At 40.3% G+C, this 27,787-nt stretch overlaps 5 protein-coding genes and 1 pseudogene across 6 annotated transcripts; 2 read left to right on the top strand and 4 right to left on the bottom strand.

Annotated features, from left to right (window-relative positions):
* Window positions 1-58: 58 nt before the first annotated feature.
* Window positions 59-591, bottom strand: LOC134179314 (calmodulin-like; the record flags this gene model as incomplete). Its single annotated transcript, XM_062646180.1, is given in 3 exon segments — window positions 59-280; window positions 344-384; window positions 386-591. Coding segments are annotated over 3 exon segments (276 nt in total), but the record flags the coding sequence as incomplete, so codon positions are not given.
* Window positions 571-7,586, bottom strand: LOC134179793 (uncharacterized). 2 transcript variants are annotated; one of them, XM_062646750.1, is made up of 6 exons: window positions 7,468-7,586; window positions 7,346-7,408; window positions 2,813-2,914; window positions 2,695-2,755; window positions 2,263-2,429; window positions 571-622 (listed from the first exon to the last, which is right to left on the bottom strand). In XM_062646750.1, the coding sequence occupies exons 3-6, from the start codon at window positions 2,880-2,882 to the stop codon at window positions 594-596; spliced, it is 327 nt and encodes a 108-aa protein (XP_062502734.1). In that variant the 5' UTR covers window positions 2,883-2,914; window positions 7,346-7,408; window positions 7,468-7,586; the 3' UTR covers window positions 571-593. The 2 variants fall into 2 exon arrangements, with proteins under 2 accessions (XP_062502734.1, XP_062502733.1); XM_062646749.1 differs by lacking the exon at window positions 571-622 and adding an exon at window positions 2,029-2,224 and having other exon boundaries at window positions 2,287-2,429.
* LOC134179312 (uncharacterized) lies at window positions 4,947-5,944 on the top strand. The gene has a single exon (XM_062646177.1). The coding sequence runs from the start codon at window positions 5,093-5,095 to the stop codon at window positions 5,942-5,944; it is 852 nt and encodes a 283-aa protein (XP_062502161.1). The 5' UTR covers window positions 4,947-5,092.
* A 1,823-nt stretch (window positions 7,587-9,409) lies between the features above and the next one.
* On the top strand, window positions 9,410-12,055 carry LOC134180299 (uncharacterized). Its single transcript, XM_062647428.1, has 2 exons — window positions 9,410-11,203; window positions 11,290-12,055. Exons 1-2 carry the CDS (start codon window positions 11,152-11,154, stop codon window positions 11,751-11,753), a joined length of 516 nt encoding a protein of 171 aa, XP_062503412.1. The 5' UTR covers window positions 9,410-11,151; the 3' UTR covers window positions 11,754-12,055.
* A 221-nt stretch (window positions 12,056-12,276) lies between these two features.
* On the bottom strand, window positions 12,277-13,437 carry LOC134179310 (geranylgeranyl pyrophosphate synthase-like). The gene is made up of 4 exons (XM_062646176.1): window positions 13,170-13,437; window positions 12,855-12,919; window positions 12,737-12,786; window positions 12,277-12,421 (listed from the first exon to the last, which is right to left on the bottom strand). The coding sequence occupies exons 1-4, from the start codon at window positions 13,189-13,191 to the stop codon at window positions 12,277-12,279; spliced, it is 282 nt and encodes a 93-aa protein (XP_062502160.1). The 5' UTR covers window positions 13,192-13,437.
* Window positions 13,438-13,959: 522 nt separating this feature from the next.
* Window positions 13,960-14,772, bottom strand: LOC134179309 (calmodulin-like; annotated as a pseudogene).
* Between the last annotated feature and the right edge of the window lie 13,015 nt (window positions 14,773-27,787).

Raw genomic sequence — 27,787 nt, 5'->3', positions numbered from 1 at the left:
AATAATATAGATGTGTAGTTATCGAAGCCTAAAATTCGAAAACACCTCTAGTGCATTGCTACACTATACACAGCTGCTGCTGTACGTTTCAGCAAGAAATGATGGTATTGATGTTTAGATTTTTCAAAAATCTGTACTAAGTTTTTAGTGTTGATTTTATACGGTGATTATGCTCTAGTGCATACAAATGCTCGCATTGTTGTTATCTGCTCTCGTCACATGTGGACACCGCAAAGCCGCTATTCGCTTGTTTATTTAGCAGTCATCATCTGAACAAACTCTACAACAAATTTAGCGTGCACTAGACTTGATCAACGAATTCACTAACTCACGACAAACGTACCGTCACAGCTCACTTGACCATCGCCATCCGTGTCGACCTCTGAGCATCTCATCGACTTCTTCATCTGTCAACCCTTCTTCTTCTCGCAGTAACAGACTTGGCATAACGTGCTTTAGCTTGTCTGGGCTAATCAATCCATTGCCATCCATATTAAACACACGAAATGCTTCGCGCATCTCTTCCTCAGGATCGGGGTCTTTCAATTTTCTTGCCAGCATTGTTAGAAATTGAGGGAAATCAATGGGTTCTCTCAATCATAATCATCGATTTCTAGATCTCCTAGATTACGAAATACCCATTTGTTATAATAGACGTGCAAGCTTTGATCTCATGAATTATACAATTATCGAGCTATAAATGTCATTCTTATAATGTAACTAAAGCGTACACACGAGTCTATATTTGATGCATTTTGTCGTTAGCTAAAACATAAAAGTAAATTGATATCAACGATTACTTAGTTCTTTCTGTGTCTGTCATGTGCTACCATGCATTATATCATATTGAAGGTATACAGGAAATTGAACAGAACAGTTATCAATTTGAAGTCGTGATAACGATAATAAAATTGACTAGAGGGAGATCGGAATGTTAGGGAAAGCCTTCTATATGTATTGCAACTGTTTCTGGCGTTTACGTGTAATACCCAACGTGTCATGGAGAAAACAGGGAATATCACAGCATATCAGTCATGCTTACTTCTCATAAGTATCTATACTCTTTCAGTCGTACGACTAAGAGATGAGATACTTAGAACGTACTGAACAGCATCCGACAATGGAACAACGTCTAACAAAACCGAGCCTTCTTTATGACAGCAAAGAAGACGATGTACCTCCAACTGCTACCGTTCAATCTCTGTCTCTACTGTTACCACCAATTTCCAAGCTTCTTGGTCCAATTATTGTAGTTGGCAGTCTGAAATCATGTGGATGCGTCGCTTGTAAAATAGACTTTCAAGATTTTCATCTCTCTACACAACCGTTCAGGCAAGTTTATCGAGTATCAAACAAGGTCTATCCAATGGCGCTTCATGTAAAGGGAGATTATCCAACAACAAATTACGACACTGAGTATCCCGCAAGCAAAGATGGAACCTCACACAAATGGATCACGGTCACACATCCGGGTATGAAGTGCCAAGTAGTGGTCACACTCAGGAAAAGTCCATTGGTAAAGATGCTAGCAAATGATTGCTGGGAAGTGATCATCGTGCAAGTACAGTAGAGCCTCGCTAATCCGAATAGCTCTGTACCAGACTCCGTTCTTACCTGTTCGGATTACTGAATTTGTTCGGATTATCAAAATACGAAGCCTTGGAGACCCAGACATAGCCTTGACAATCCAGACCGTTTGCGCATACATATGTCAACAATTACATGCCTACGCAGGGACAAGAATTCTTGCAACGCAACTAACTAAGTAGGTAACCCAACAACAAGCAAAAGCAACTCATTTCTCAAAGTAGTCCGTCACCCGCGTCTGTTCAAGAGTGCTTAGTCTCTTTTTAGCTGCAAGGTCACGTAGGCTCCGAAGAACACTCAAGCTGTATTGAGTTGCTTCTGTCTGTTCCCGAAACCATGTCAAACAATCAGAGAGAAACTCGAGGTCAAGCAGTTAGGGACATTCGGATTAGCGAGGGTTCGGATTAACGAGGTTCGGATTAGCGAGGCTCTACTGTATTCAAATCCAATAGTGAAGTTCGCAGCTACGGAGATCGCAAGAGTCCCGAGTCAGCTAACTTCACACAAAATCAATACTTCAAAGTTGGTGATTGCCCACCCTACAGTTATCCTGCGTCCATTCTCGACATACGGAAAAAGACAGCAACGTGTGTCACTTTTTCAAGAAGTACCAAGACAGTCTTACAGCCAAGACGTACTATCTCAACAAGATCGAAAAAACTCAACAATTATCACCTATTTGGCTATTTTCCAACTCACAAGAATGTAGACGTCTCGTTCTTTGTGCCGCTTCTCTAGATAGACGTTTGGTTGTTGTAGTAGCACACAAAGAGAGATGGAGCCTCATGATGACATCACGTTCGTCTATTGGTCGGAATACCTTCATTTGCATCTGCGCTAATCTAGTATAAATACGGTTGGTCATCCAACGATTACTAGACACTTAGCCCAGAAATCTGGGCCTCTGGTAACAAACAAACAAACAAACAAAAAATAAAAAAAAACAAATAAACAAACAAATAAATAAATAAACAAACAAACAAACAAACAAACAAAATTGTGGTCGGTCATGAACACCAGTTGGTCAGTCAATGACCGATGACCGACCGCTATATCTCACTCTATGTATGATGTGCATACTTGTTAGTTTGATTGCCATAAATATACCTTTTATTTTCACTAAATAGCTGCATTAGCTCCACTGCTAGCTTGAAAAGACCGCCAGTCTCTACAACACAATTACATCAGTTGACATGATTTAGTGGCCTAAGATGCACTCACTCACTTTGTTTCACCATTCGTTTGTAGTCGTCTTCGATTGGACATATACATGCATCTCTCCAATAGATGTCCATCCCTTGACCTTGATGCAACTCAAGAAGCTGAGCTGGGGGACACAGTCAACAGAATTTGATTAGTTGTTTGTTTGTTTATTCTATTTGTTTGTTTGTTTGTTTGTTTGTTTATTACCCGAGGCCCGGATTTCTGGGCTAAGTGTCTAGTAATCGTTGGATGACCGACTGTATTTCAGCTATGAGCCTAGAAGAAATGGGACTTTGTAAAAGTCACGAGACTTGGCGAGTAGCGTACTCTAAAGGTACAGGGCTGAACCGACTTCCGGTCTGGGGACTATGTGGCTGGCTGGCTGGCTATGTCTGTCACGCTGCAGGAATGTGCCACGCCTCCTTTGTGTGGCCCAATCACAAAACATTAATTTCTTTTTGTCGTATGTGGCAACCAAAGACAATGGACGAACAGCCAATCCTACGCGCGAAACTTCCTTGAGGGAGTTTCAGGGCCGGTGTCCCAGCGATTTGCCCTGCTAAGGGCGCGACGCATGCGCCAATTTACCATATAAAGTGTGAAGCTGCATCAAATTTGGCGCCAAATATTCTGTTTCAGCCGTCAGTGATTTGCCCTGTTTAGCCCACGACGCATGCGCCAACTTACCATATAAAGAGTAAAGTTGCATCAAATTTGGCGCCAAATAATCTGTTTCAGGAGTCGATGATTTGCCCTGCTGCGGCTATAACGCATGCGTACACATACCATACATGGTGCAACCTAATTAAATTTGGCACCAAATATTCTGTTTCAGACGTCAGTGATTTGCCCGGTGAAAGAAATGAGACCGTACACCGAAAGAGACATTTTAGTGTTTCTCAAGACTGGAGAAAAACCAAGAACCCTGACATCAAACCAGAAGTGCTCATTTAGCCGTCAAGCTCGCTCATTCAAACTAGATGGTACACTTATTACCAAGTACAACGTTGTGACTTTGAATAACTTACAAATTAGATGACTATACAACGTGTCTGTCTGCAAAATTACTCTTGCACGGAAGATAAACAGGACTACATAGTAGAATTCAATTTATAATTGATTTAAAACAAACATTAAAAATATTCAACACCTCTATCTATCTAGAACAGTTCCCTGCTGCAGCCTTGAAGTTGTGCTGCTTTGTTGTTGTTGTTGTTGTTGTTGTTGTTGCTGCTGCAGCTGAATAGACTAGTAGAAACTTGTAAACACCCATAAACTTATGGAACGTCTCACGCTAGTAAAGTGTTACTAGACTAGTCTTAAATTTTTCCACTTCCAGCTTAACATACACATAACAGAAACCAATAACAAGTAGTCTAGCAGTTACACAGTATATGAGCATTGAGCAGTATATAACTCAGACTTACATAAACAATGCCTAGATGTTTGATTAATAAAAAATACTCTATTGACTTGATCAATAACAGTCAATATCAGCCCTTAAAATGATTGATTGTTGTCAAATTCAGTGGCACATAAACGCCTTGTGGTTAAATTATTGTCATACCTATAGATTCTGGTCAACTTTTTTTACATTGGACCTAAAGGTAAAGCCAACAGACGGGTTCTAATAACTGATGAAGAAAGAAGGCTGGCCTTTATCCACTGTCACGACTCCCCTCAAGGTGGTCATATGGGACGTGACAAGACACTACAAAAGATAAACTCTCGCTATTACTGGTCTGGATTGTATGTTGCTGTACTGCAATGGATTGCTGAATGTGCAAAAATGTCAAAAATTTGAGCAGATAAAAACTGTAGCACCACAGCTAAAGCCGATAAAAACAAATGGCCCCTGGGAAGTGGTGGGAATTGACCTAATAGAACCATTTAATGTAACAGCACAAGGAAACCGTTTCATACTGACCTGCACTTGTTTATGGAGCAAGTTCCCTGTAGCCTATGCAATTCCTGACAAGTCAGCAGCTTCAGTATCTAGCAAACTTGTCAAAATGTTCTGGCAGTATGGACCTCTTCAAAGAATCATCACAGATAATGGTAGGGAGTTTGTTAACCATTGCAATGACTATCTTTTTGAAAAATTTGGTGTCCGCCAAGCTGTGACCCTTGCATATCATCCGCAAACAAATGGTCAAGACGAGACAACAACCAGACCTTGAAACGAAGACTGGGCAAGTTAGTAAATGAACAACAAGACAACTGGGATGAAGACCTGGAAGCAATTCTATTCGGCATTCGTTCCAGCATTTCACAGGCAACAAAATTCACTCCTTTCTTCCTGATGTTTTGCAGAGAAGCCAGGCAGATTTCAGACATGGTATTTGCTGATACAGAATGTGCTGCAACCATGCCTCAAAGAGCTACAGAAAAGCAAGTACAAGAACGGATGGAGTTTTGCCAACAGATAGGGCAACACGTTAAAGTGAACATCGAAAGAGCACAGGCAAAAATGAAGAAGACTTATGAAGCCAGGGTGTCCAAAGGTACAAAGTGTTTTACATTTAAAGTGGGTGATGTTGTCCTTGTCAAGAACCAAAGAAGAGCTGGAAGAAAAGGTGGAAAACTGGAACCAGATTGGAAAGGACCCTACACCATCACAGAAATAAGTGAAAGTTATGCCTATGTACAAAATTCACAAGGAAAACCGCTGGCCAATAAAGTGTCTCGTGAACACCTCAAGCCTTTTGTAAACAGTGCGATTCCAGTCCAAATGTTGACACCTTCAGTTCCCTCCAAAGAAGACTCTCCAACAACAGTAGTTGAAGATCCCACTGAATTGTCAATATTGCATGAAACACTTCCTGCAACCCGTACTGTGCCGTTTGGTCTAACAGCAAGTAGAAAAAGAAGAATAAACAGTGGAGGGAGTTCTCGTGTCAAAAGGTTAAGGCCATTAGAGAAGACAACCCTTGTGAAATACTTACCACCTACTGTCTACACGACATTTCTGCAACCCAATTACTGTCTGAATGATGAAACAATTGACTATGCACAAGGACTGCTATCAACTCAGTTTCCTAACATTGAAGGTTTCCAGGCAACTGTAGCTCTTGCTGGTAGTTCAGTGGGTGGTTACATTCCTACCGCTACTGATAAATTCGTTCAAATTGTTCATATCAATGGCAATCATTGAATGACAATTTCAAATGTTTTGTCAACAAACCCAGATACTTTTCAGTGGTATGACAGTCTTGTAAATCCAAGTAATCTCCCTCAATTCCCGCAAAAGGTACCTGCTGCAATGCTTTTTAGCTCAGCTGAGAGACTGGTTGTAGACATAATGGATATACAACAGCAGAAAGGAGGTTCGGATTGCCGATTGTTTGCAATTGCAAATGCACTGTGTCATGGTACTGATCCCAGTTGCATTGTTTGGAAGCAAAGTGAGATGAGGAAGCACTTGCATTACTGCATTACACAAGGCCAACTCGACCTGTTTCCTCATGACATCATAGTTTACTATAAAGAAGGAAGAATTAAACTGCAGCACAATATACCTCTATACTGTCACTGCAGACAACCAGACACAAATGAGGCCATGATACAGTGTGGAACATGCAAGAAATGGTACCACCCAAAAAGTGAGAACAAGGGCAACATTCCAGTCAACAACACCACTGAAACGGTATGCAGCTGGTGCAGTACAGTATACAGATAAAACCCATTTGCAAGTGTGAACATGGTAACTATAGCTGACTAAAACTATATTGTTCCTTATCCTTCCAAAGCAATTTGACACGATCACCATAAGAAAGTTTCAGTTTGAGTAACCTAGCTACCGTAGGGAATATGCTATAAATCATTTTTCACTGACATTCAATCAATATGTGCAAAAGTCTTTCATTCTTCTGGTTCATCATGCATAAACTGTGACTTTCTCCCTCTCCCTCTCCCTCTCTCTCTCTCTCTCTCTCTCTCTCTCTCTCTCTCTCTCACACACACACACACACACACACACAATTACACACACGTGCACACACACACACGTGCACACACACACACGTACACACACATGCACACACACACACACACACACATGCATGCATGCACACACACACACACACACACACACACACACACACACACACACACACACACACCAGAGGCGTCGCATGGGCACATAAAGTGGTGAGGCTGACTTGCTGCTGAGACTTCGGCTCTGGTCTTTGATATTGAAAAAAGGAAAACGCCCCCCAAAAGTGGTGGGGCTTCAGCCCCCTCTAGCCCCTATTACGTGACACCCCTGTAAACACACACACACACACACACACACACACACACACACACACACACACACACACACACACACACACAATCTTGACCACACAACTACCCCATCTGCTTTAATTGCCTTAGCAAACCAGATTGAAAGGCTCACAATGCTCAGCTATCTAAGTCATGCATGCGTGTGTGTGTGTGTGTGTGTGTGTGTGTGTGTGTGTGTGTGTGTGTGTGTGTGTGTGTGTGTGAGTGAGTGAGTGTGAATGAGTGTCCACAAACACACATGTACTATCTAGAAACAGATGTATCATACCTTAGTTTGCAATATTAGGAGTTTGGACGTCTAGAGGTAGAGATGATACTCGTATACTCCACCCTAATTATACGTCAGTCTATTGCAAGGCAATCACAGCAAGAAAATGATCAGCTCCTTACCTTTCCGAGACGAGCAAAAACTGTGTACAACAAATCAGTCATCAGGGCAAATCGCTAAAACAGAGCAAATCGCTGCGATTACACTGCAGCGATTACACTGCAGCGATCTACCCTGCGATGCCTGCGCGTGCGCAGCTTGCCGCGTAGTCCAGTGCAAATCGCTGAAACAGAGTAAATCGCTGTGATTAGTACAGCGATTCCCCTGCTTATTTAAGCGCATGCGCAGTTTTATACACTGCAGGGCAAATCGCTGTGACACCGGATCCAGAGGGGAGTTTAGGGGGTTGGAACCCCCTCTTTTCTAATAGATGTGGTTCAATAATTTTATATAATTTTATTAGAAAAGAGAAAATTAGTAATGCTCTAGATAACTGCTAACGGTGAACTCCCTCTTTCAATAATTCCTGGATCCGAAGCTGAGTTTTATTACCAGAACAGTGTAATTCATGTTTGCGTTTGCTAGAGTCTATCGCAAATAAACAACAGAACTCACCTGTCTGCAACTGCTGACCCATAATCAATCTCTTTTTTGGTTTACGATATTTATACGGGAATCTACCAATACAAAAGGAGAGATTTTATGTCCCGTATATGATGACTCTACTTACGGCTACGGACTATTTACAGACTATGCGGTCACGCAAAACGACAATCGCTATGTAGGATTTAAATACATTTACAAGTAGCACATCTAAAAGAAAATAGCGTGTATATTCGTAATTCTTCGCGACAATTACTCCTCCTACCGTACGTGGTGTTCAGGACTTTCAAGACTCATAGCTGCAGAAGCGACAGTGAAAACACAGCTTTAAAACCATACAAAAATTTTATAAACTGTATAAAAATAATACTAATTAATAATTAATCATATACATTACTGTTTGGCCCCCGGTTAGCTAACACGTGACCAAAATACCTTCGCTAGGCGTTGCCCTCAACAGTCACGTGATATCGTAACAATTGGCGATGACACGACTTCCAGCCGTGCATTGGGTAACCGGACAGCTACAGGCGTTTACACCGAAGGTCAATGAAGACAACAAGCTGGAGTTTGATCTTCGATATGCGAGGTTTTTTTCGATTTCCAGAGGAAATTTGTGAAATGAGGAAACTGAAGGTATTGAAACTTTGTATAGACAACATACACTCTATACCCAAAACTATTGCCAAACTGAGGGAACTGGAAGAGATTTATTTTGGTTACAAGGGTGTACGTTATGACATGAAAGATCACAAACAACAGTACACCCACAAGCTGGAGTTTGATCTTCGATATGCGAGGTTTTCTCGATTTCCAGAGGAAATTTGTGAAATGAGGAAACTGAAGGTATTGAGACTTTGTATAAACAACATACACTCTATACCCAACCTATTGCCAACCTGAGGGAACTGGAAGAGATTCATTTGGTTACAAGGGAGTACGTTAGGACATGGAAGATCACAAACAACAGTAGGGGCCTCCTGCAGACCTAAACCTGGTGAGTACGGAGAGGATACGTCACGTACTCCCTTGTAACCAAATAAATCTCTTCCAGTTCCCTCAGTTTGGCAATAGTTTTGGGTATAGAGTGTATGTTGTCTAGACAAAGTCTCAATACCTTCAGTTTCCTCATTTCACAAATTTCCTCTGAAAATCGAGAAAACCTCGCATCTCGAAGGTCAAACTCCCGCTTGTTGTCTTCGTTGACCTTCGGTGTAAACGCCTGTAGCTGTCCGGTTACTCAATTCACGGCTAGAAGTCGTGCCATCGCCAACTGTTACGATATCACGTGACTGTTGAGGGCAACGCCTAGCGAAGGTATTTTGGTCACGTGTTAGCTAACCGAAGGCCAACAGTAATGTATATGATTAAAGGAGAACTCCCACGATTTTCAAATTGGTGTCAGATACAAGTCCCTTTTATAAACCGACAATTCGAAGAGACTAATGTTTTGTGCACGACATCTTCACGGCAGGAGAAACGTCGAAAGAAAGGGGCGTGTTGGGTAAGCGAGTACGTGACGTCATTGGCGCAAAGCCACACGCGCATGCCATCGGGTTAGATGCAGTTGTGGATGGATTCGAACGCATACGCGTTGTTCTTTTCTGTCTGGTGTTCGACCTTACAGTTTCGAGCCAGAGTCCGGACCTACGGAGCGTGACATCAACGCAGTCGAATACATTGACGGCCATGACAGCAGACAGATCACCGGTGAAGATCTGTCTGATGACAACAAAAAATCGAGTTGGGAACACTGCTTGGTGCAGTTGCAACAGGTGTTCTGTAATGCCTAGTAGCTGAGTGCTTGTGCTGCCAGGAAGTGGACGAACTAGGGTATAGGGTGGAAGCTTCAGGATCTGATCTGTAATTATTACGCAGCATGAGACCTTCCTTGCTGTGTGTCTCAATGAAGACCTTCTTCGAACAGCTGTAGTCTTAATGACCGATTGGCGACGGGATCCCATCAGAGAGCCACTAACTTCCAGGCGAGTAGCACCTAGACGAACTTGGACAGGCTTGCCTATGTAAAATTTTCACGCAGGCTGCTGCGACTAACTGTGTACAGGTAATTTACTTGCTGGGTGCACGAGAGGCTGGGCAAGGGTATCAGACGTGTCATTCCAGCATGCGTTGTAGGACTCAAAGTGATCCGAACAAACGCGGCTGTTTGTTTTAGATAGGCGGATCCACCAGACGTAACTTTGCTAGCCATGATTCTAGCAAATCTGGCTTCTTGAGAGGAAGCCTGAAGAAGCTGACACCTCTGGCGATGTCGCTGCTGTTGTGGCTACAGCCAAAAGCAATCCAGTGGACCATTTCACGTCGAATAAGCCAGGTAGATAGCACGCCTCGTACACCACACGTGGAGGGCATGCACCAACTGCGTCATCAACCACGCCTACGCTAACACGCCCTCTTGCGGTGCTTTTCCTACGTTACAGAAGCAATGGAGGGAACTCAAAGTTTTCGAGTGCAGCCAAGATAAAAAAAACTTGTATCTGACCCCAACTTGAAAATCGTGAGAGTTCTTTAATTATTAATTAACATTATTTTTATACATTTTATAAAATTTTCGTATGGTTTTAAAGCTGTGTTTTCACTGTCGCTTCTGCAGCTATGAGCCTTGAAAGTCCTGAACACCACGTACGGTAGGAGGAGTAATTGTCGCGAAGAATTACGAATATACACGCTATTTTCTTTCTAGACGTGCTACTTGTAAATGTATTTAAATCCTACATAGCGACTGTCGTTTCGCGTGACCGCATAGTCTGTAAATAGTCCGTAGCCGTAAGTAGAGTCATCATATACGGGACATAAAATCTCTCCTTTTTGTATTGGTAGATTCCCGTATAAATATCGTAAAACCAAGAAAGAGCTTGATTATGGGTCAGCAGTTGCAGACAGGTGAGTTCTGTTGTTTATTTGCGACAGGCCCTAGCAATCGCAAACATGAATTACACTGTTCCGGTAATAAAACTCAGCGCCAGATCCAGGAATTATTGAAAGAGGGAGTTCACCGTTAGCAGTTATTTATAGCATTATCAATTTTCTTTTCTCTAATAAAATTGTATAAAATTATTGAACCACGCCTATTAGAAAAGAGGGAGTTTCAACCCCTAAATTCCCTCTGGATCCGGCCCTGAAACTCCCTTAAGCATATTGTGTCTAATGAAAGATGGGGACCATTTGCAGCAGAAACTGCAATGGGAAAGTACAGTCCAGAGATGAAAAAGCAAGTAAAAGCTATAGTACAAGGTAAACAACAAATACAAATACATGTACTGTGTTTTGTTTGTACATATATAGAATGTGGGTTTTATGTGTGCTTTGTATTTGTTTAGTATGTCCAAGTGTAAAGGAAGGTATTCCTCTCTGTGATGTTGTTTCACCAGAAGGTGGAACTCTAGTGGACCAAATGGATCTCCAACAGATAGCAGCAGATATAGGAAAGTGGTGTCCTAAACTAACAAGTATTATTGGTACTGACCAGTCCACAGTGTTGGAGATGCGTGTAAGTGGTTCTGACCCCAGGTTTTCCCAAGCGGCAGCATCTCGTTTATTAAGTGAGTGGCAAAAATTAAGAAATAACCGATTGCAAGTATGTGAATTGTATGATGCTCTACTCGTTGCTGACATTCCATCTTTACCACAAAGGCATTTGAGTGATGTCATGTCACCCGATGCAGCATCTGGATTAGCAAAATCTAAAGAGACAGCCGCACGTGGTGAGACAAGTCGAGCCGATTCTGAGATGGTCTCTCCACTCATCATAGAGAAAGTAGCCGAAAATGGTTCAGAGCGTTAGCATGAAATTGGTATATACCTTGGAGTTTCACAAGCAATGCTGACTGAATGTAAACGACCACAGTACACGTTGAAAGAAAAACTGAATTTAATTTTGTCAGCTTTGATAAATGAAAACAGACAGGCTACAGTTAGTCAGTTGTTATCTGCTTGTGATAAAGCTAAAGTGGGAGGAGCAGTGAGAAGAGTATTGGACAGTGATATACAACACTAAATATTTTATTTATTATAAAAGTAGCTTTTTGTTTAATGAACGTGATATCATACAATAACTTGATGTTTGAATAGATTTGTATTGAATAACTTGTCAGTCTAGCGCGCGCTAGATTTTAGTCTCGCGTAGCCAGATCCTACGGCTGTGTCATACTTGCCAAAGTCAACATGGTCAGGCATGTGACAATACAATAGGTGGCTATTGATGAGCCTGGTAAACTGTCTCATTCTACCATCTTGTTCAGGTAGGAAAACGTTTGCATGTCGAGACGTTGCAGCTAAATAATTTGTTTTTGTTATTATTTTAAATTTTATATCATCACATCAAAATAGTTACGTTTGCTTAACATGTTATCTCGGCAATCTATTGGTGGGCGTACATACACAGCTCTGAGGCGTTCATACACAGCAGATAAGACAGGATTGCCACCGAGCTTAGATATCTCTTCTAATGCCCTGCAAAACAACAGACAACAACACAGTTTATCCAACAAATCTCAACAATAATAGATACCATTATGGCTTGACTTATTGTCCCATCTTTATTAATATCAATTAATTTCGTGTTAATGTAATGTGTGTACTATTGGTATATAAAAGTTGCTACTCAATTCCTGTTTACTAAATAAATACAGTCAAAGTAGTGTCCATAAAATCAAAACTAAATTTGATCAAAATACATGATTAATATAGATCATCAAACTAGAGAAGATAGTTGAGTAATCCTATAGCTAATGTGTTTGAGACTATTCAAGAGTAAACTCATCTTACTGTTCTTCTAGTGCAAAAAGCACTTTTCTTGTGTATTCAAATGAACGTGCCTGTAAAGATAGATAAATAGATATATTGGTGAGAAGATCGTTGGTTGTAATGTGGTCATTAGTTGAACCTTTTCTAGGTATTGTATAAAGTATTGCTTTACATCCACATCTTCTGTACGTTGTCTCAATATATCTGAAGAGGAGGCAACACATTGTAGGCACACACACACACACACACACACACACACACACACACACACACACACACACACACACACACACACACACACACACACACACACACGCACGCACACACGCACGCACGCACGCACGCACACACACACGCACGCACACACGCACGCACACACGCACACACGCACGCACGCACGCACGCACACACACACACACACACACACACACACACACACACACACACCACTCACTTATTAATTGTGTGCTCTGCATAGTGCTGTATACTCCATGAATAATCGGTAACGAAAATTTTCCTCCTGTGATGTCTTCACAGTAGCTCTTGTTCTTTTCATACTAAACCCACACAATACACAGTAACAAACAGACAGCGATACTTCGGCTACTTTATCGGAGGTCATAAGGTTCCAAACCAGCCCACAAATTAACGTCACCGCGAATAGTAGTGAGTTCTTGCATGTGCGTGAGGACGAAAGATGAGGAAACGGAGATTACGCTTAACACGCGTTAGAAAACGCGCACTGATCTCAATAATCGCATTAAGGTAACGCGCGTTACGCCTAATCTACAGTTGACGGTTAGTAGTAATTTAATTTTATGTTGAGTGAGTTAAACGTTAATTAATGTTATCTTGTTCTTGTTTAGTACTGTTGTTGTTGTTGTTGTTGTTGTTGTTGTTGTTGTGCTTACTTTTAGTAGAGATGAGAATTATCTCTAAACATCGTCACGGTTGGCCCTGCTACTATATTCTCTAATCTGCGTAAATGGTTTAACTACAAATATTTGGAGGCAATAATGTCATAACCATTTCTAGAAGTCAATAATATAGATGTGTAGTTATCGAAGTCTAAAATTCGAAAACACCTCTAGTGCATTGCTACACTATACACATAGCTGCTACTGTACGTTTCAGCAAGAAATGATGGTATTGATGTATATATTTTTTAAAAATCTGTACTAAGTTTTTAGTGTTGATTTTATACGGTGAATATGCTCTAGTGCATACAAATGCTCGCATTGTTGTTATCTGCTCTCGTCACATGTGGACACCGCAAAGCAGCTTTCCCTTTTTTTCCTAGCAGTCATCATCTGAACAAACTCTACAACAAATTTAACGCTCACTAGACTTGATCAACGAATTCACTAACTCATGACAGACGTACCGTCATAGCTCACTTGACCATCGCCATCCGTGTCGACTTCTGAGCATTCCATCGACTTCTTCATCTGTCAACCCTTCTTCTTCTCGCAGTAACAGACTTGGCATAACGTACTTTAGCTCGTCTGGGCTAATCAGTCGTTTGCCATTCATATCAAGCACACGAAATGCTTTGCGCATCTCTTCCTCAGGATCGGGGTCTTTCAATTTTCTCGCCATTACTGTTAGAAATTGAGGGAAATCAATAGGTTCTCTCAATCATAATCATCGATCGCTGGATCTCCTAGATTACGAAATACTCAGCTGTTGTAATAGACGTGCAAGTTTTGATCTCATGAATTATACAATTATCGAGCTTTGAATGTCATTCTTATAATGTAACTAAAGCGTACACACGAGTCTATATTTGATGCATTTTGTCGTTAGGCTAAAACATAAAAGTAAATTGATATCAACGATTACTTAGTTCTTTCTGTGTCTGTCATGTGCTACCATGCATTATATCATATTGAAGGTATACAGGAAATTGAACAGAACAGTTATCAATTTGAAGTCGTGATAACGATAATAAAATTGACTAGAGGGAGATCGGAATGTTAGGGAAAGCCTTCTATATGTATTGCAACTGTTTCTGGCGTTTACGTGTAATACCCAACGTGTAATACCCAACGTGTCATGGAGAAAACAGGGAATATCGTAACATATCTGTCATGTTTACTCCTCATCAATATCTATACTCTTTCAGTCGTACGACTGAGAGATGAGATACTTAGAACGTACTGAACAGCATCCGACAATGAAACAACGTCTAACGAAACCGAGCCTTCTTTATGAAAGCGAAGAAGACGATGTACCTCCAACTGCTACCGCTCAATCTCTGTCTCTACTGTTACCACCAATTTCTAAGCTTCTTGGTCCAATTATTGTAGTTGGCAGTCTGAAACCATGTGGATGCGTCGCTTGTAAAATAGACTTTCAAGATTTTCATCTCTCTACACAACCGTTCAGGCAAGTTTATCGAGTATCGAACAAGGTCTATTCAATGGCGCTTCATGTAAAGGGAGGTTATCCAACAACAAATTACGACACCGAGTATCCCGCAAGCAAAGATGGAACCTCACACAAATGGATCACGGTCACACATCCGGGTATGAAGTGCCAAGTAGTGGTCACACTCAGGAAAAGTCCATTGGTAAAGATGCTAGCAAACGACTGCTGAGAAGTGATCATCGTGCAAGTATTCAAATCCAATAGTGAAGTTCGCAGCTACGGAGATCGCAAGAGTCCCGAGTCAGCTAACTTCACACAAAATCAATACTTCAAAGTTGGGGATTGCCCACCCTACAGTTATCCTGCGTCCATTCTCGACATCTGTAATGAAGAAAACGTCTGCTCTCCGAGAGATCCTGCTTTCTGCACCACTGCACGTCAACCGCTATCGTCCAAGGCAATAGAGGCGTTAAATAGGGACGAAATGATATTTGGGAAATTGAGTTGCAAAGACATGCCTCAAAGTTCGACACGTCTAGTTTATGATCCTGAGACGGAAAAAAGACAGCAACGTGTGTCACTTTTTCAAGAAGTACAAAGACAGTCTTACAGCCAAGACGTACTATCTCAACAAGATAGAAAAAAACTCAATAATTATCACCTATTTGGCTATTTACAATACGGCTACTTCAGAGATATACACACCAATGGCTGTCGAGTGGAAATTTAGATACAATTTGTGTAGAACAGAGGCAACTGACGATTTCAAGTTTTCTACGTGTGAAACAACAAGCAATCAACCCCATCCTACACCGTGGATACTCAACGTTCAAAATCCGCCTCATCCTTTCCCTCTCATCGACTCTCACCTCTTGAAGTTGCAAACTGGTCATTGCAGCAACTCTAAAAATTGCAAACGCTACAAAACATTTAATAACAGCATTTCCACGTACTTTAAACTGCTGCATTCTCAGTCATCTATCACAGAAGCAAGAGTACGAGACCAAGATTTCGACTGTTCAGTGTCTACAGTTACTATTACTAATACTATTATTGATTATTAAATTTTCTTTCCCATCATTGCCAAACGGCTACACATATTACTTTTATTTTTAAACGGTTACAATAATTTTTAAAGAAAATGCGATTATATGTATATTTATATACGCACTAGAGATTTATATATTTGACTGATTACAAACATTTGAAACAATATATATTTATTTTACAACAGTTATCTACAAGAATGCTTTGGTAAACGAGCTGATGCACCTAGACAAGATTTACAACAACTGCTGTATATTAGTATAATACACATATCAAACAAAACATCAGATTTGTATTATATATCCACGACAATTAGCATAAAAAAAGAGAGGATATCTTGTAAACACGTATAAATCTTGCCAATTATACTGCAAAAAAATACGCGAGTAACCATCAGCACAGTCAACAGTTTCATTAAAGGTCCAAGGATCGAGTTGAAGCTGATGAATCTGTAACAGTCATATCTTTTGTGTAACTTTCACTCACCCAAGATAAGTATACGTATACACATATTCATAATAAAGTCAAAATTTACATCTCTAGTTATGCTTTAATCTCTATACGCAGTGACAAAGCCTCTGTCTATTTCGAACAGATATATTTGTACCGCTGACGTGTCACGTGATCGGTTGGCTTTCGCTTCTAGTCAGACAAAGTGAAGCGGCAAGCCTGCGTGAAACCGGCTCGTCATTTTGCAACGTCTAAACTACATTACTGACGGCATCTCCACGAAAGTACCGACCAAGAACTAGGAAATCAGCGGGCACAACATTACGACCAAGCAATGTCTTCAAGGTTAGACAACGCGTACCGCTAATACACAAATGCAGAAATTGTATACAATCTTAAATGATTTCGTGCACTAGTGTTACTGTATGCTTGCTTGCTACAGTAACGGCGTGTGATTGAGTACCTAGATTGCTGCAAGCGCCAAAAAGCCATCCTTCCGGAGACCGCAAGTTGCAGTAGACGTTCTTGTAGAGCGAACATGCGTCACTGAAAACGCACGACGCTCATGAAAAGTACATCCCGACAGCATCGAAATTTTAGACATTGAAATTGATACATAGCTAAACGAGTCACTCATTGAAATGAATGCGATATTAGCATAATCTGTATTTGATAGAGCGAATTAAACGACCATATTCGAGTCAACTAATTTTCTGTGACAACGACTGCATTTAGACGCGACAAACTAAACACGAAAGTCAAAATTATATATGCATGGTTACCTCGTCCTGCTAAACAGTTTTACAGCGACGTATGCGTTCCTCATTTCTACAAGTTTAGCTCATTTTGACTTCCAAATAAAACACGAGCTTGCGCAACTGTCGAAGCAGACAATGACACTTCGTCGTTATAGGTAATTGTGGCCATTTGAACGTAAATTAACGTAATCAGTTACATGAGTGTACGTGATTGCGTAATTTGCAAAGCAACTAAAAGGTAGTTGTAATCTGCACAAATGATTTTATGCTTTTTAAAAACATTGAATTTTGGAAACGTATTATTACTGTAATTAATAATTTGTAAATACATAAAGCAATAACCTGAAAGTGCATATAAATTTAATAACTTTATGTATTCCATTGGCATCCTTGAAGTAAAGATTGAATTAGAGAACATGTAATTTGGTTGAACAGACGAGATAAGTGACAGAGAATAAAATACCAATTAAAGGCATAAAACGCAGACTATATGCACACTCACACACACACACACACACACACACACACACACACACACACACACACACACACACACACACACACACACACACACACACACACACACACACACACACATACACACACGCAGTACACACACACACACACACACACACACACACACACACACACACACACACACACACACACACACACACACACACACACACACACACACACACACACACACACACACACACACACACACACACACACACACACACACACACACACAGTATACAGTACTGTTAATACGTATAGATATGTAGATACAGAAATACTAATTTTCAAACACTCAAAAACCTTTCAAATCAAAAACCTTTCAATTGTTAATTAATATTGTCTAATATGTACGTGCTATATTTGATATATTTATAATTTTATAATAATTAGATAATACTAATTATTGACGTTCAATCCAACACGAAACGACTTGGCATTCTAAGAAAATGCGTCGGTCCAAATCGACGTATCCTGGGTCGTTACATGATTCTTCCGGCCATTTTAATTTTTAATTTTCAAGTGTAACTTAATTTTAATACATTAATTTTAATGTTTAGTTCTAAATTTTGTTAAACTTTTCAATTATTTTGCTGAGAAAACTAGATTCGACCATCCACGGACTCATTAGCCGTTCGACTGAACTCAGCAATGACCAACCAAATAAAATTAAAAATTGAAACTTGAAACAAGACAAGTAAAACTCAAAAATAAAACGAAAAATCAAAAACGAAGAATAAAAATATGAAAAATAAAAAATAGATATTTTCTTGCCGAATTTAAATTTTAGCAAAATAATTGCAAAAATTTGACAAAGTAAAAAATAAAAAATTAAAATTTATTTTGAAAAATACAATTTAAATCTTGAAAATGAAAATTAAAATGGCCGAAAAGGTCACGGTCACATACCACCCAACTTGTATATGCTGGGTATAATAAACGCCTTTGTTAGCAGCAGTGAACAAAAGAACAACCGGTAATTATAATGGGTGCAGCCGGGCAAACGGCATAGACACTTTTTTCTGTATTCACTTTACAGAGGAAAACAGTTGATAATAACACAATGAGGTAGAAGCCTACAGGACGACTTGATGATTTGAATAAAACGTATACTTTTATATCAAGAGACTTTTTGACAACTTAATTAATTGTAGTTCACTCGGAGTTACGTGCCACAATCATCTATTAGAACTTACGATTCAAGTAATTTGAGTTACCGCGCGAGATTGGCTCGAGACACAGGATTTGTGGTTTTATAGTTTATTGACACTAACACAAACAATTTATACCTATTACATATATATACACGGATATAATTAATATACCTCCCACTATTCTACATAGACTACTATACCACCCACTATACCTATACTATAGACTACATATATCACCCACTACCTATACTATATATGCCCTATTTTTATATTGCTTTATATGCTTGCATGCAGTAACAACAGCATTCTCTAATCTTGTGGTCGGTCTTGCATCTGCTGCTTCAGTCAGCCTCTTTCCTCGAAATAATCTAATATTATGATGGTTGATTCAGTAGCACCTCGTCTGTTCCTGCACAATCGGATGGAAGACGACATGGTGGTAAGAGAAGTGGGGGAGAGGCTGGAGAGATCAAAATACTGTCATAGTCTCTCACTTCTAGTTGGTCGTCGTCCTCGCGATTGTTTTGTATGTCTGCCATGTCGACAGCTTCTAGATCATCGTCGTTGCGACGAACGTCTGCCGCTTCACTTAGTTCTTCATCATTTTCTCTTATGATTTCTACAAGTAGAAGAAAAATCAATTACAATGCAATACATGCACATTGATACTGTGTAGCTACAGATATACAATCATTACATGTTTATCACACTGCACGTCAATGAGGTACCGTACAGAAAGCAAAAAGAGAAACATCAGTACAGTATTATAGTATACAGTACTACATATATACCGGTCATTGGCGCTGGCGAAACCGATAGTCTTCGCCGTTTCCATAGCCTTCTTAGTCTCGTAGCAATATTCCATCTCTTCGTTTTCTTCGTGTGCCCATGTCGTCCCGAAGCTACCTCTTTTGTATCCAAACTTCCATTCTCCTTCCATTCATGAAAAGGCCAATAAGACGACACATCACTCTCATTACTAGTAGTGGCATCATCTACACGACGACTATCGTAAATATGTCTGATTCGTGTATTGTGTTCATGCAACATTGGCAGAGCCATTAACTCACGTGCAGATGTTGGAGTTTTCTCTTCATATCTGCCAACTTTTCTTTCTTCTGTCGTCTCATCATTGCTCCAGGCCAACCTCAAAGGAATCGGTTCGACGTTTTTCATTCTGAGACGATCGGATGGAGCAGTAACACTTCTACCTTTTTGCCATGATCGATCCGCTGAAAGCTCGATAGTATCGTCAAAGTCTTCTAAAATAACATCTTCCTTCCACTTCATCGCCACTGCAGTCAATAAAACAGCACGCATAAGAACAACAGCAAGGTCTTATATGCATATGAAGTCAACACAACGAAACAAAAGACACTGTTATCTGGTGTTCGATACCACTAAACTAATATCATAGAAACCGTGATGTATTAAAGTATAAGTATAATACATACAACAAAAACATAAGAATAACAAGCAAATGCAACTACCGGTAGTGTACCTTCCTTTCTTGTATCTTTTGTCTTGATTTCCATGTCTTGCAACTTGACTTTTCTCTTTCTTTTGTATTTCTCTATTCCGTCATCAAATGACAACCTCAAATCACTCCTACTGCGACTGCCCACATTCTCCTGGTGAGATGGACCATCTTCCGTGCTGCTCAATTGTAACTTCTCAGAACCGAGACGCTCAGAAACGTTTCCTATCGCTTTACTCCTTTCCTCCAACGTTCCACCCACTGTAACGTCTTCCATGTCAGAGCTTCCTGTATACACGTGCAGGAAACATGTTTAGCTCAAATAGATCAGAGACAATTTCTAAATGACGTAAATATAAAGGTAAATACACAGGCATGCACACACACTCACACACACAATTTCCATAGCGAACTTGAGTTAATTAACGCACATACTTTGCGATCTGAAACGAATCGTGTGCATGAGCTCTTTCCAGAGTATTTCTTTCTTTTCCGTTTCTCCCATCATTTCATCTTTCCCATTCTCAAGCGTCACACCACTGCTCACACCGTCTTCACTCGATGGTGCAGACTCATCGTTCCTGTTTTTTCCTCCGCATGTTTCACGCATGAAAGACTCAATCTCAGTCTCGTCCCTCGTTCTCACTCTTTGTGCCAAGTCAGACATCTCTACGTAGATATTTATAAACAATTGAATATAGAGAAATATTTGTACACATGAAAACGAAAAAATAAACAGTTACACAATCACACAGCAAACAACTAAAATGTATATCAAAGAAAAGCGATTCCAATTACTATACCTCGTTTCTCTAGAAGCATTTTTTGCTCCCCTTGCCACTCGACTTTCTTCTTTACCTTTTCTCTTATCATTCCATCCATATCACCAAGTGACGCCATTGGAGCGCTCCGACCATCACTATTGACAAATGCCGTCAGGGGTAATGGATCATCTTCCTTGCTGCTATCTCGTAACTCTGTAGGCACGAGACGTTCATAGACCTCTTCTAGGTATTCACTCGTTTTGTCGACCACTGCTGTTTTCTCCATACCAGAGATTCCTAGAAAAACATTTACAATTTAAAAGGATCACACACGCGCGTGCGCACGCACGCACGCACACACACACACACACACACACACACACACACACACACACACACAATGGACAAATGTTAAGCCCTCCACGTCTTTCAACGTCGACCTTGAGGTTAGTTGCGGAGATAGCTCCCCTTGCCTCTAGAGACAGGGCCTCCATGCGCTACGTGGAGTCTTGGGGCCAGCGCTACAATCCACCAGGAGCTTGGCCAGAGTCATCCAGGAACATTGACAATGGCGCAGCTCTAAAACTGGACACCAAGGCCAACACGTGCTCGTCTGCTGCACGATGTTGCTGCCAAGCCAGCCGTCTTGTCCACCCCAGGCAATGACCAGGTACTCATTTATACTCCTGAGTCGAGAGAAGCAAGTGTGAGTGAGGTTCTTACTCAAGCAAACTTGGACAGTGTCGCCTCCACCAGGATCGAACCTTCAACCCTCATCACGAAATACAAGATCCCGGAAGTCATCGCCAACGCTCTACCATCTGCTCCACCGCGCCACACACACACACACACACACACACACACACACACACACACACACACACACACACACACACACACACACACACACACACACACACACACACAGACACACACACACACACACACACACACACACACACACACACACACACACACACACACACACACACACACACACACACACACACACACACCCAACAATTCACATGCCAAACTTAGCCCAACTAACACAATTAATTAATACACCTCGTGATCTTGAGCCATCTTTGGACATTGACTTCTCTTCCAAGTCTCTTTCACTTTCTTTCCGTTCCATCATTTTGTCTGTTCGAGTAACAAGCGACACACCACCACTCACAACGTCTTCATCTAGCAATGACTCATCGTCGCTGTCCTTTTCCACGCACATTTCCCTCATGTAAGACTCAATCTCATCCTTCCATTTCATGTGCAATAGATTTTGAGCATGGTCAGACGTTTCTATAAGACATGACATATGCATACACAATTAATCAAAAAATAGAATTACACACGTGACACAATGGTAAACAACTGAACACAACACAAGAAATGGAGCAACTGCGATCAGTACACACACACACACACACACACACACACACACACACACACACACACACACACACACACACACACACACACACACACACACACACACACACACACACACACGATTCTATGGCTATACACATATAATATTATAATAAAACTATCACGCAAAAACCTACAAATGAACACATTCATAATACACAAAATATTGTTTACTTCTAGTTGTCCAACTTTGTGCGCATAGTTGTTGTACTACTGCTTGTTCATTGCTTACATGATTTCTCATTGAAAATGCAAGAGCGCTTTGGCCAATATTGCAAATACTGATAGAAGGTAATGAGTCATCCACATGACTCTTTGCTCCAAAACTCTAATAATAAAATTACAAATATACACTCTGCTTCTACCCATCTTAACTTAATAACTGATTCTCTTACGTTTACTCTCTCCGTACAATCTGGTGTCTTTACAGACTTTTCATCATCTACTACAATACAACATATTTACCAAAACGTATTCAAATATGAAGAGCAGCATCAAACGTGTACACACACACACACACACACACACACACACACACACACACACACACACACACACACACACACACACACACACACACACACGTTCACTAAATTCATCAATGCAGTCACCTCTAGTTCTTGTGTAGTTTGCCAATTCAGAAGAACTTTCGCTTTCGTCGATCTCTTCAATCTTTAAACTACTGCTACCTTGATTGAATAATCCTAAACGTGCATACATGTTTGCCAGATCAGAACGAAATTCGTTTCCGTCGATCTCTTCAATAATGTAACCACGCCCATTGAATTGTGTGTCTCCTCTTCTTCCACCTTAATGAAATATCCATTCATATATCTTTTTATTAAACACTGTTGATAATGATTGAAATCAATAGTTTAATACCGTTTGCTAAACTGAATGCAAACAAGTTTGGGGAAAATGCAGCATTGTGCAATTCATTCTCCTGATTTTCACCATCTAGAACACAACCATATGTAACATGTCACATAATCCAACGACATTCAAACAAGCAAGCTGTTATCAACAAGATAGCGATAAGTCCGATACTTGTAATGGCATTCTGACGTCTTAGCCTTCCACCGTTTCTGAGAACTACTTCACGTGGATCGGTCGGCGTACCAGCTGCAGAATTCTAAAACAAACCATACAACAAATCGATTAACTCCTTTTCTAACGCACGCTTTACTTTATGACGTCATCAATGAAGTTGGCAACCTGAGTGTCTCTAGCAACACAGCGACACGCAGCCACTTTCCTTACCTCTGCCGACGAGCCGTTTTCAGCTCGTACGAATTTCGAATAGCAACAACCCATAGTCAATCGCTAGAATAGCTGTAGACACATAATTATGGATATTGTTGGCTAGAAAAGGCAGACGCTATACCTTAACGCAACAGAGTATCCTCTCCTACCGCACGTCTACGCGACTATGACAATGGATTGTGCGCGTCGTCACTAAATACAATCAAAGGAAGTAGTAAAACTGGTTTGCAACAAGTTGGCGACATCATAGTCGCTCACCGACAATGTAATTAATTAATTCTCACACAACGTGATTTATCAGATTGAACGAAACAAATGCCGATGTCGTCATAACACATCTTCAAGGCACGAGCACTTAACGATAACTAGGAGCACTAGAAAAGAGAGCTTTTACGCCTATTTTACGTCTTTCGTGTACGGGACCAAATAATTGTTGCATGTAAACGCCTAATTCATCCAAATACCATTGTTCTACGGTTCGTGACCTATCCAGCTATTTCAAATTCAGTTTTCAAACTATAAATTGTAATTCTAATTTTAATTTTAATCTTTTATTTTATCTTTTACTTTTCTGTCAAATGTTTTCAATTAGTCTGTTGAAAAATAGATTCGGCCATCAATTTTGTGTATTTATTTGGCATATTTTCACTTGTTGTTTTCTATTTTTAATTTTTTATTTTAATTTCTAAATTTATTTGGTTGACCATTGCTGAGTTCAGTCACTTTATGGTCTGTGGGTTATTTGGCACATAAATTGTATAATCACATTGCATCCACGATGCATTTTCGAAACTGTTAGCAGTCTTGTTTTCTCAGTAGAAATTGTCGCACTTCTCTTGGCAGGCATGATGAGCAGCATAACGTTTGTGTCGCAAAGTTTACTTTTCGTGCTATTAATTGGCATTGCATGCAGTGGCGTACGTACCATGCATGAAGAAAGGCCCGAATACAATTTTAACATGGGCGTGACTCTCGGTGGCCCCTACCTACACTCTTTCTTTCTTTAACTCTCTTTACATTATATTGTTTAGCAGATGATGTAAACCAAGCAGAGCAGATTATGCGCCTAGAGTCTATAGTTTACACATTTCTATTTGACTAAGGCTAACTATATAGGTCAATGCTACGGATTTTGTGTGTTTGGGACCAGAAGTTAGTCATTGCATCCTCTCACAGCCGCAGCAGGGATGGTTTAAACACATAGCAAGACAAAGACGCATGCCTCTTTAACTCGAGTAGCTAAAACAACATGTGAGAAATGAAACTACCAGTTAATGTGGTTTAAACTGTTGACATTATTGTTGCCAACTGTGCAGAGCCTAGTTTCTCAATTTGAACTTGCTTAGACTGTGGCAGTTCATGATTTTATTGACATAGGCTCAAACTATTTAGAACTTTGGTTAGTGTAAACATTTTAGTTCTAATGAATATATTTACCTTTGCATGTTCATGTGCCCTTGTTATAGTAGATGATATCCGTGAAGACGTCCGTGTACCTGACGTCGATGTCAATTAATTAAGTGCTGCGTTATTTATAAATCAGTGATTAGTAATTGCTGTATTGCTAATTAAGCAATTATGAATAACGTTTACACAACATGTACACTACGTATTATGCTAGATGTTTTATGGATTTAAAACAAGGGTCATCTTCTGTATCTTCTGTACCGTCAACTGGTTGTTCTGTGCTGACATTGTCACGGGATTTCATAGAAACAGTTGCATTGTATTGCACTAATCGATTCTTTAAATAAATGATCAATATTTTGATGTCGATTACAACTCCTACTGTCGACGCTTATCTAAGTTCTAAATCTTTACAATCTGATGTGTGAATTTTTATGCAACAACACCAACAACTACAACGACAGAACCGATTAGTGTATTCCCTAGTATGGACGAACGCACGGGGTAATAAGTTAGCGCTAATGATTCAGATGACGTTCATGGGATTGATCGTTTCAACGTTTTATAATGTAATTTGTGAGTAGAAGTCCAAGTTGTTCGTCAAGATGGACTCTCAGTGGAAGTAGCTGTTATCGACTGTTTACTACGATTAAAGCGTGGGATGATGCGAAAGCTGATTGTGTCAATAAAAGCGAACATCTCTTATCTGTAGTGTCAGACAGTGGAAATACTGTGGTGTATAACTTGACGAACGGCAATCACGTTTGGATAGGAATGAATGAAGTAAGGGACACCAACTCTTGAGGCAATGGTACAGCTCTAACATATAACCGTTGAGATGGCAACACAAGACGACGGCGACGCAACGCCAACAACGAAGACTATGGCGGCTACGACTACAACGACCCCAAAGATTGCGTAAGAATGGGTAACAACAGTAAGTGGAAGCATGAAACGTGTACTGCACAGTATTACTACGTTTGTGAAAGACCAGTACCGACTACATATTATAATAGTCAAATAGAAATGTGTAAACTATAGACTCTAGGCGCATAATCTGCTTTACATGGTTTACATCATCTGCTAAATAATATAATGTAAAGAGAGTTAAAGGAAGAAAGAGTGTAGGTAGGGACCACCGAGGGTCACGCCCACCGAGGGTCACGCCCATGTTAAAATTGTATTCGGGCCTTTTTTCTTGCATGGTACGTACGCCACTGCATGCAATGCCAATTAATAGCACGAGAGGTAAACTTTACGACACAAACATTAGACTGCTCATCTTGCCTGCCAAGAGAAGTGCGACAATTTCTACTGAGAAAACAAGACTGCTAACAGTTTCGAAAATGCATCGTGGATGCAATGTGATTATACAATTTATGTGCCAAATAACCCACAGACCATGAACTGACTGAACTCAGCAATGGTCAACCAAATAAAATTAGAAATTGAAATTAAAAATTAAAAAATTGAAAACGGCAAGCGAAAATATGCCAAATAAACATACAAATTGATGGCCAAATTTATTTTTCAACAGACTAATTGAAAACATTTGACAGAAAAGTAAAAAAATAAAATTAAAATTAAAATTAAAATTTATAGTTTGAAAACTGAAATTTAAAATAGCTGGATAGATCACGGACCGTAGAACAATGGCATTTGGATGAATTAGATGCTTATATGCAACAACTATTTGGTCCCGTACACGAAAGACGTAAAATAGGCGTAAAAGCTCTCTTTTTTAGTGCTTCTAGTTATCGTTAAGTGCTCGTGCCTTGAAGATGTGTTATGGCGACATTGGCGTTTTGTTTGGTTAAATCTGGTAAATCACGTTGTGTGAAAATTAATTAATTACATTGTCGGTGAGCGACTATAATGTCGCCAACTTGTTGCAAACCAGTTTTACTACTTCCTTTGATTGTATTTAGTGACGACGCGGACAATCCATTGTCATAGTCGCGTAGACGTGCGGTAAGAGAGGATACTCTGTTGCATTAAGGTATAGCGTCTGCCTTTTCTAGCCAACAATATCCATAATTATGTGTCTACAGCTATTCTAGCGATTGACTATGGGTTGCTGCTATTCGAAATTCGTACGAGCTGAAAACGGCTCGTCGGCAGAGGTAAGGAAAGTGGCTGCGTGTCGCTGTGTTGCTAGAGACACTCAGGTTGCCAACTTCATTGATGACGTCATAAAGTAAAGCGTGCGTTAGAAAAGGAGTTAATCGATTTGTTGTATGGTCTGTTTTAGAATTCTGCAGCTGGTACGCCGACCGATCCACGTGAAGTAGTTCTCAGAAACGGTGGAAGGCTAAGACGTCAGAATGCCATTACAAGTATCGGACTTATCGCTATCTTGTTGATAACAGTTTGCTTGTCTGAGTGTCGTTGGATTATGTGACATGTTACATATGGTTGTGTTCTAGATGGTG

Source organism: Corticium candelabrum, chromosome 5 (assembly GCF_963422355.1).
Source record: "Corticium candelabrum chromosome 5, ooCorCand1.1, whole genome shotgun sequence".
Lineage (NCBI taxonomy): Eukaryota > Metazoa > Porifera > Homoscleromorpha > Homosclerophorida > Plakinidae > Corticium > Corticium candelabrum.
The sequence above is the reverse complement of the archived record's forward strand: the minus strand, read 5'-3'. Positions and strand labels throughout refer to the sequence as shown.

What these genes read in the sequence shown, in the direction of transcription:
- LOC134179793 (XM_062646749.1), bottom strand. Translation starts at nt 2,882, where the DNA reads ATGGACATCTATTGGAGAGATGCATGTATATGTCCAATCGAAGACGAC. An exon ending in CAAACGAATGGTGAAACAAA is followed by an intron (nt 2,756 to 2,812) that starts GTGAGTGAGTGC and finishes ATTGTGTTGTAG; the next exon opens with AGACTGGCGGTCTTTTCAAG. An exon ending in CTATTTAGTGAAAATAAAAG is followed by an intron (nt 2,430 to 2,694) that starts GTATATTTATGG and finishes TATTTATACTAG; the next exon opens with ATTAGCGCAGATGCAAATGA.
- LOC134179312 (XM_062646177.1), top strand. Translation starts at nt 5,093, where the DNA reads ATGTTTTGCAGAGAAGCCAGGCAGATTTCAGACATGGTATTTGCTGAT.
- LOC134180299 (XM_062647428.1), top strand. Translation starts at nt 11,152, where the DNA reads ATGGGAAAGTACAGTCCAGAGATGAAAAAGCAAGTAAAAGCTATAGTA. An exon ending in AGTAAAAGCTATAGTACAAG is followed by an intron (nt 11,204 to 11,289) that starts GTAAACAACAAA and finishes GTATTTGTTTAG; the next exon opens with TATGTCCAAGTGTAAAGGAA.
- LOC134179310 (XM_062646176.1), bottom strand. Translation starts at nt 13,191, where the DNA reads ATGCAGAGCACACAATTAATAA. An exon ending in TTATACAATACCTAGAAAAG is followed by an intron (nt 12,787 to 12,854) that starts GTTCAACTAATG and finishes CTATCTTTACAG; the next exon opens with GCACGTTCATTTGAATACAC. An exon ending in CTTTTTGCACTAGAAGAACA is followed by an intron (nt 12,422 to 12,736) that starts GTAAGATGAGTT and finishes GTTGTTTTGCAG; the next exon opens with GGCATTAGAAGAGATATCTA.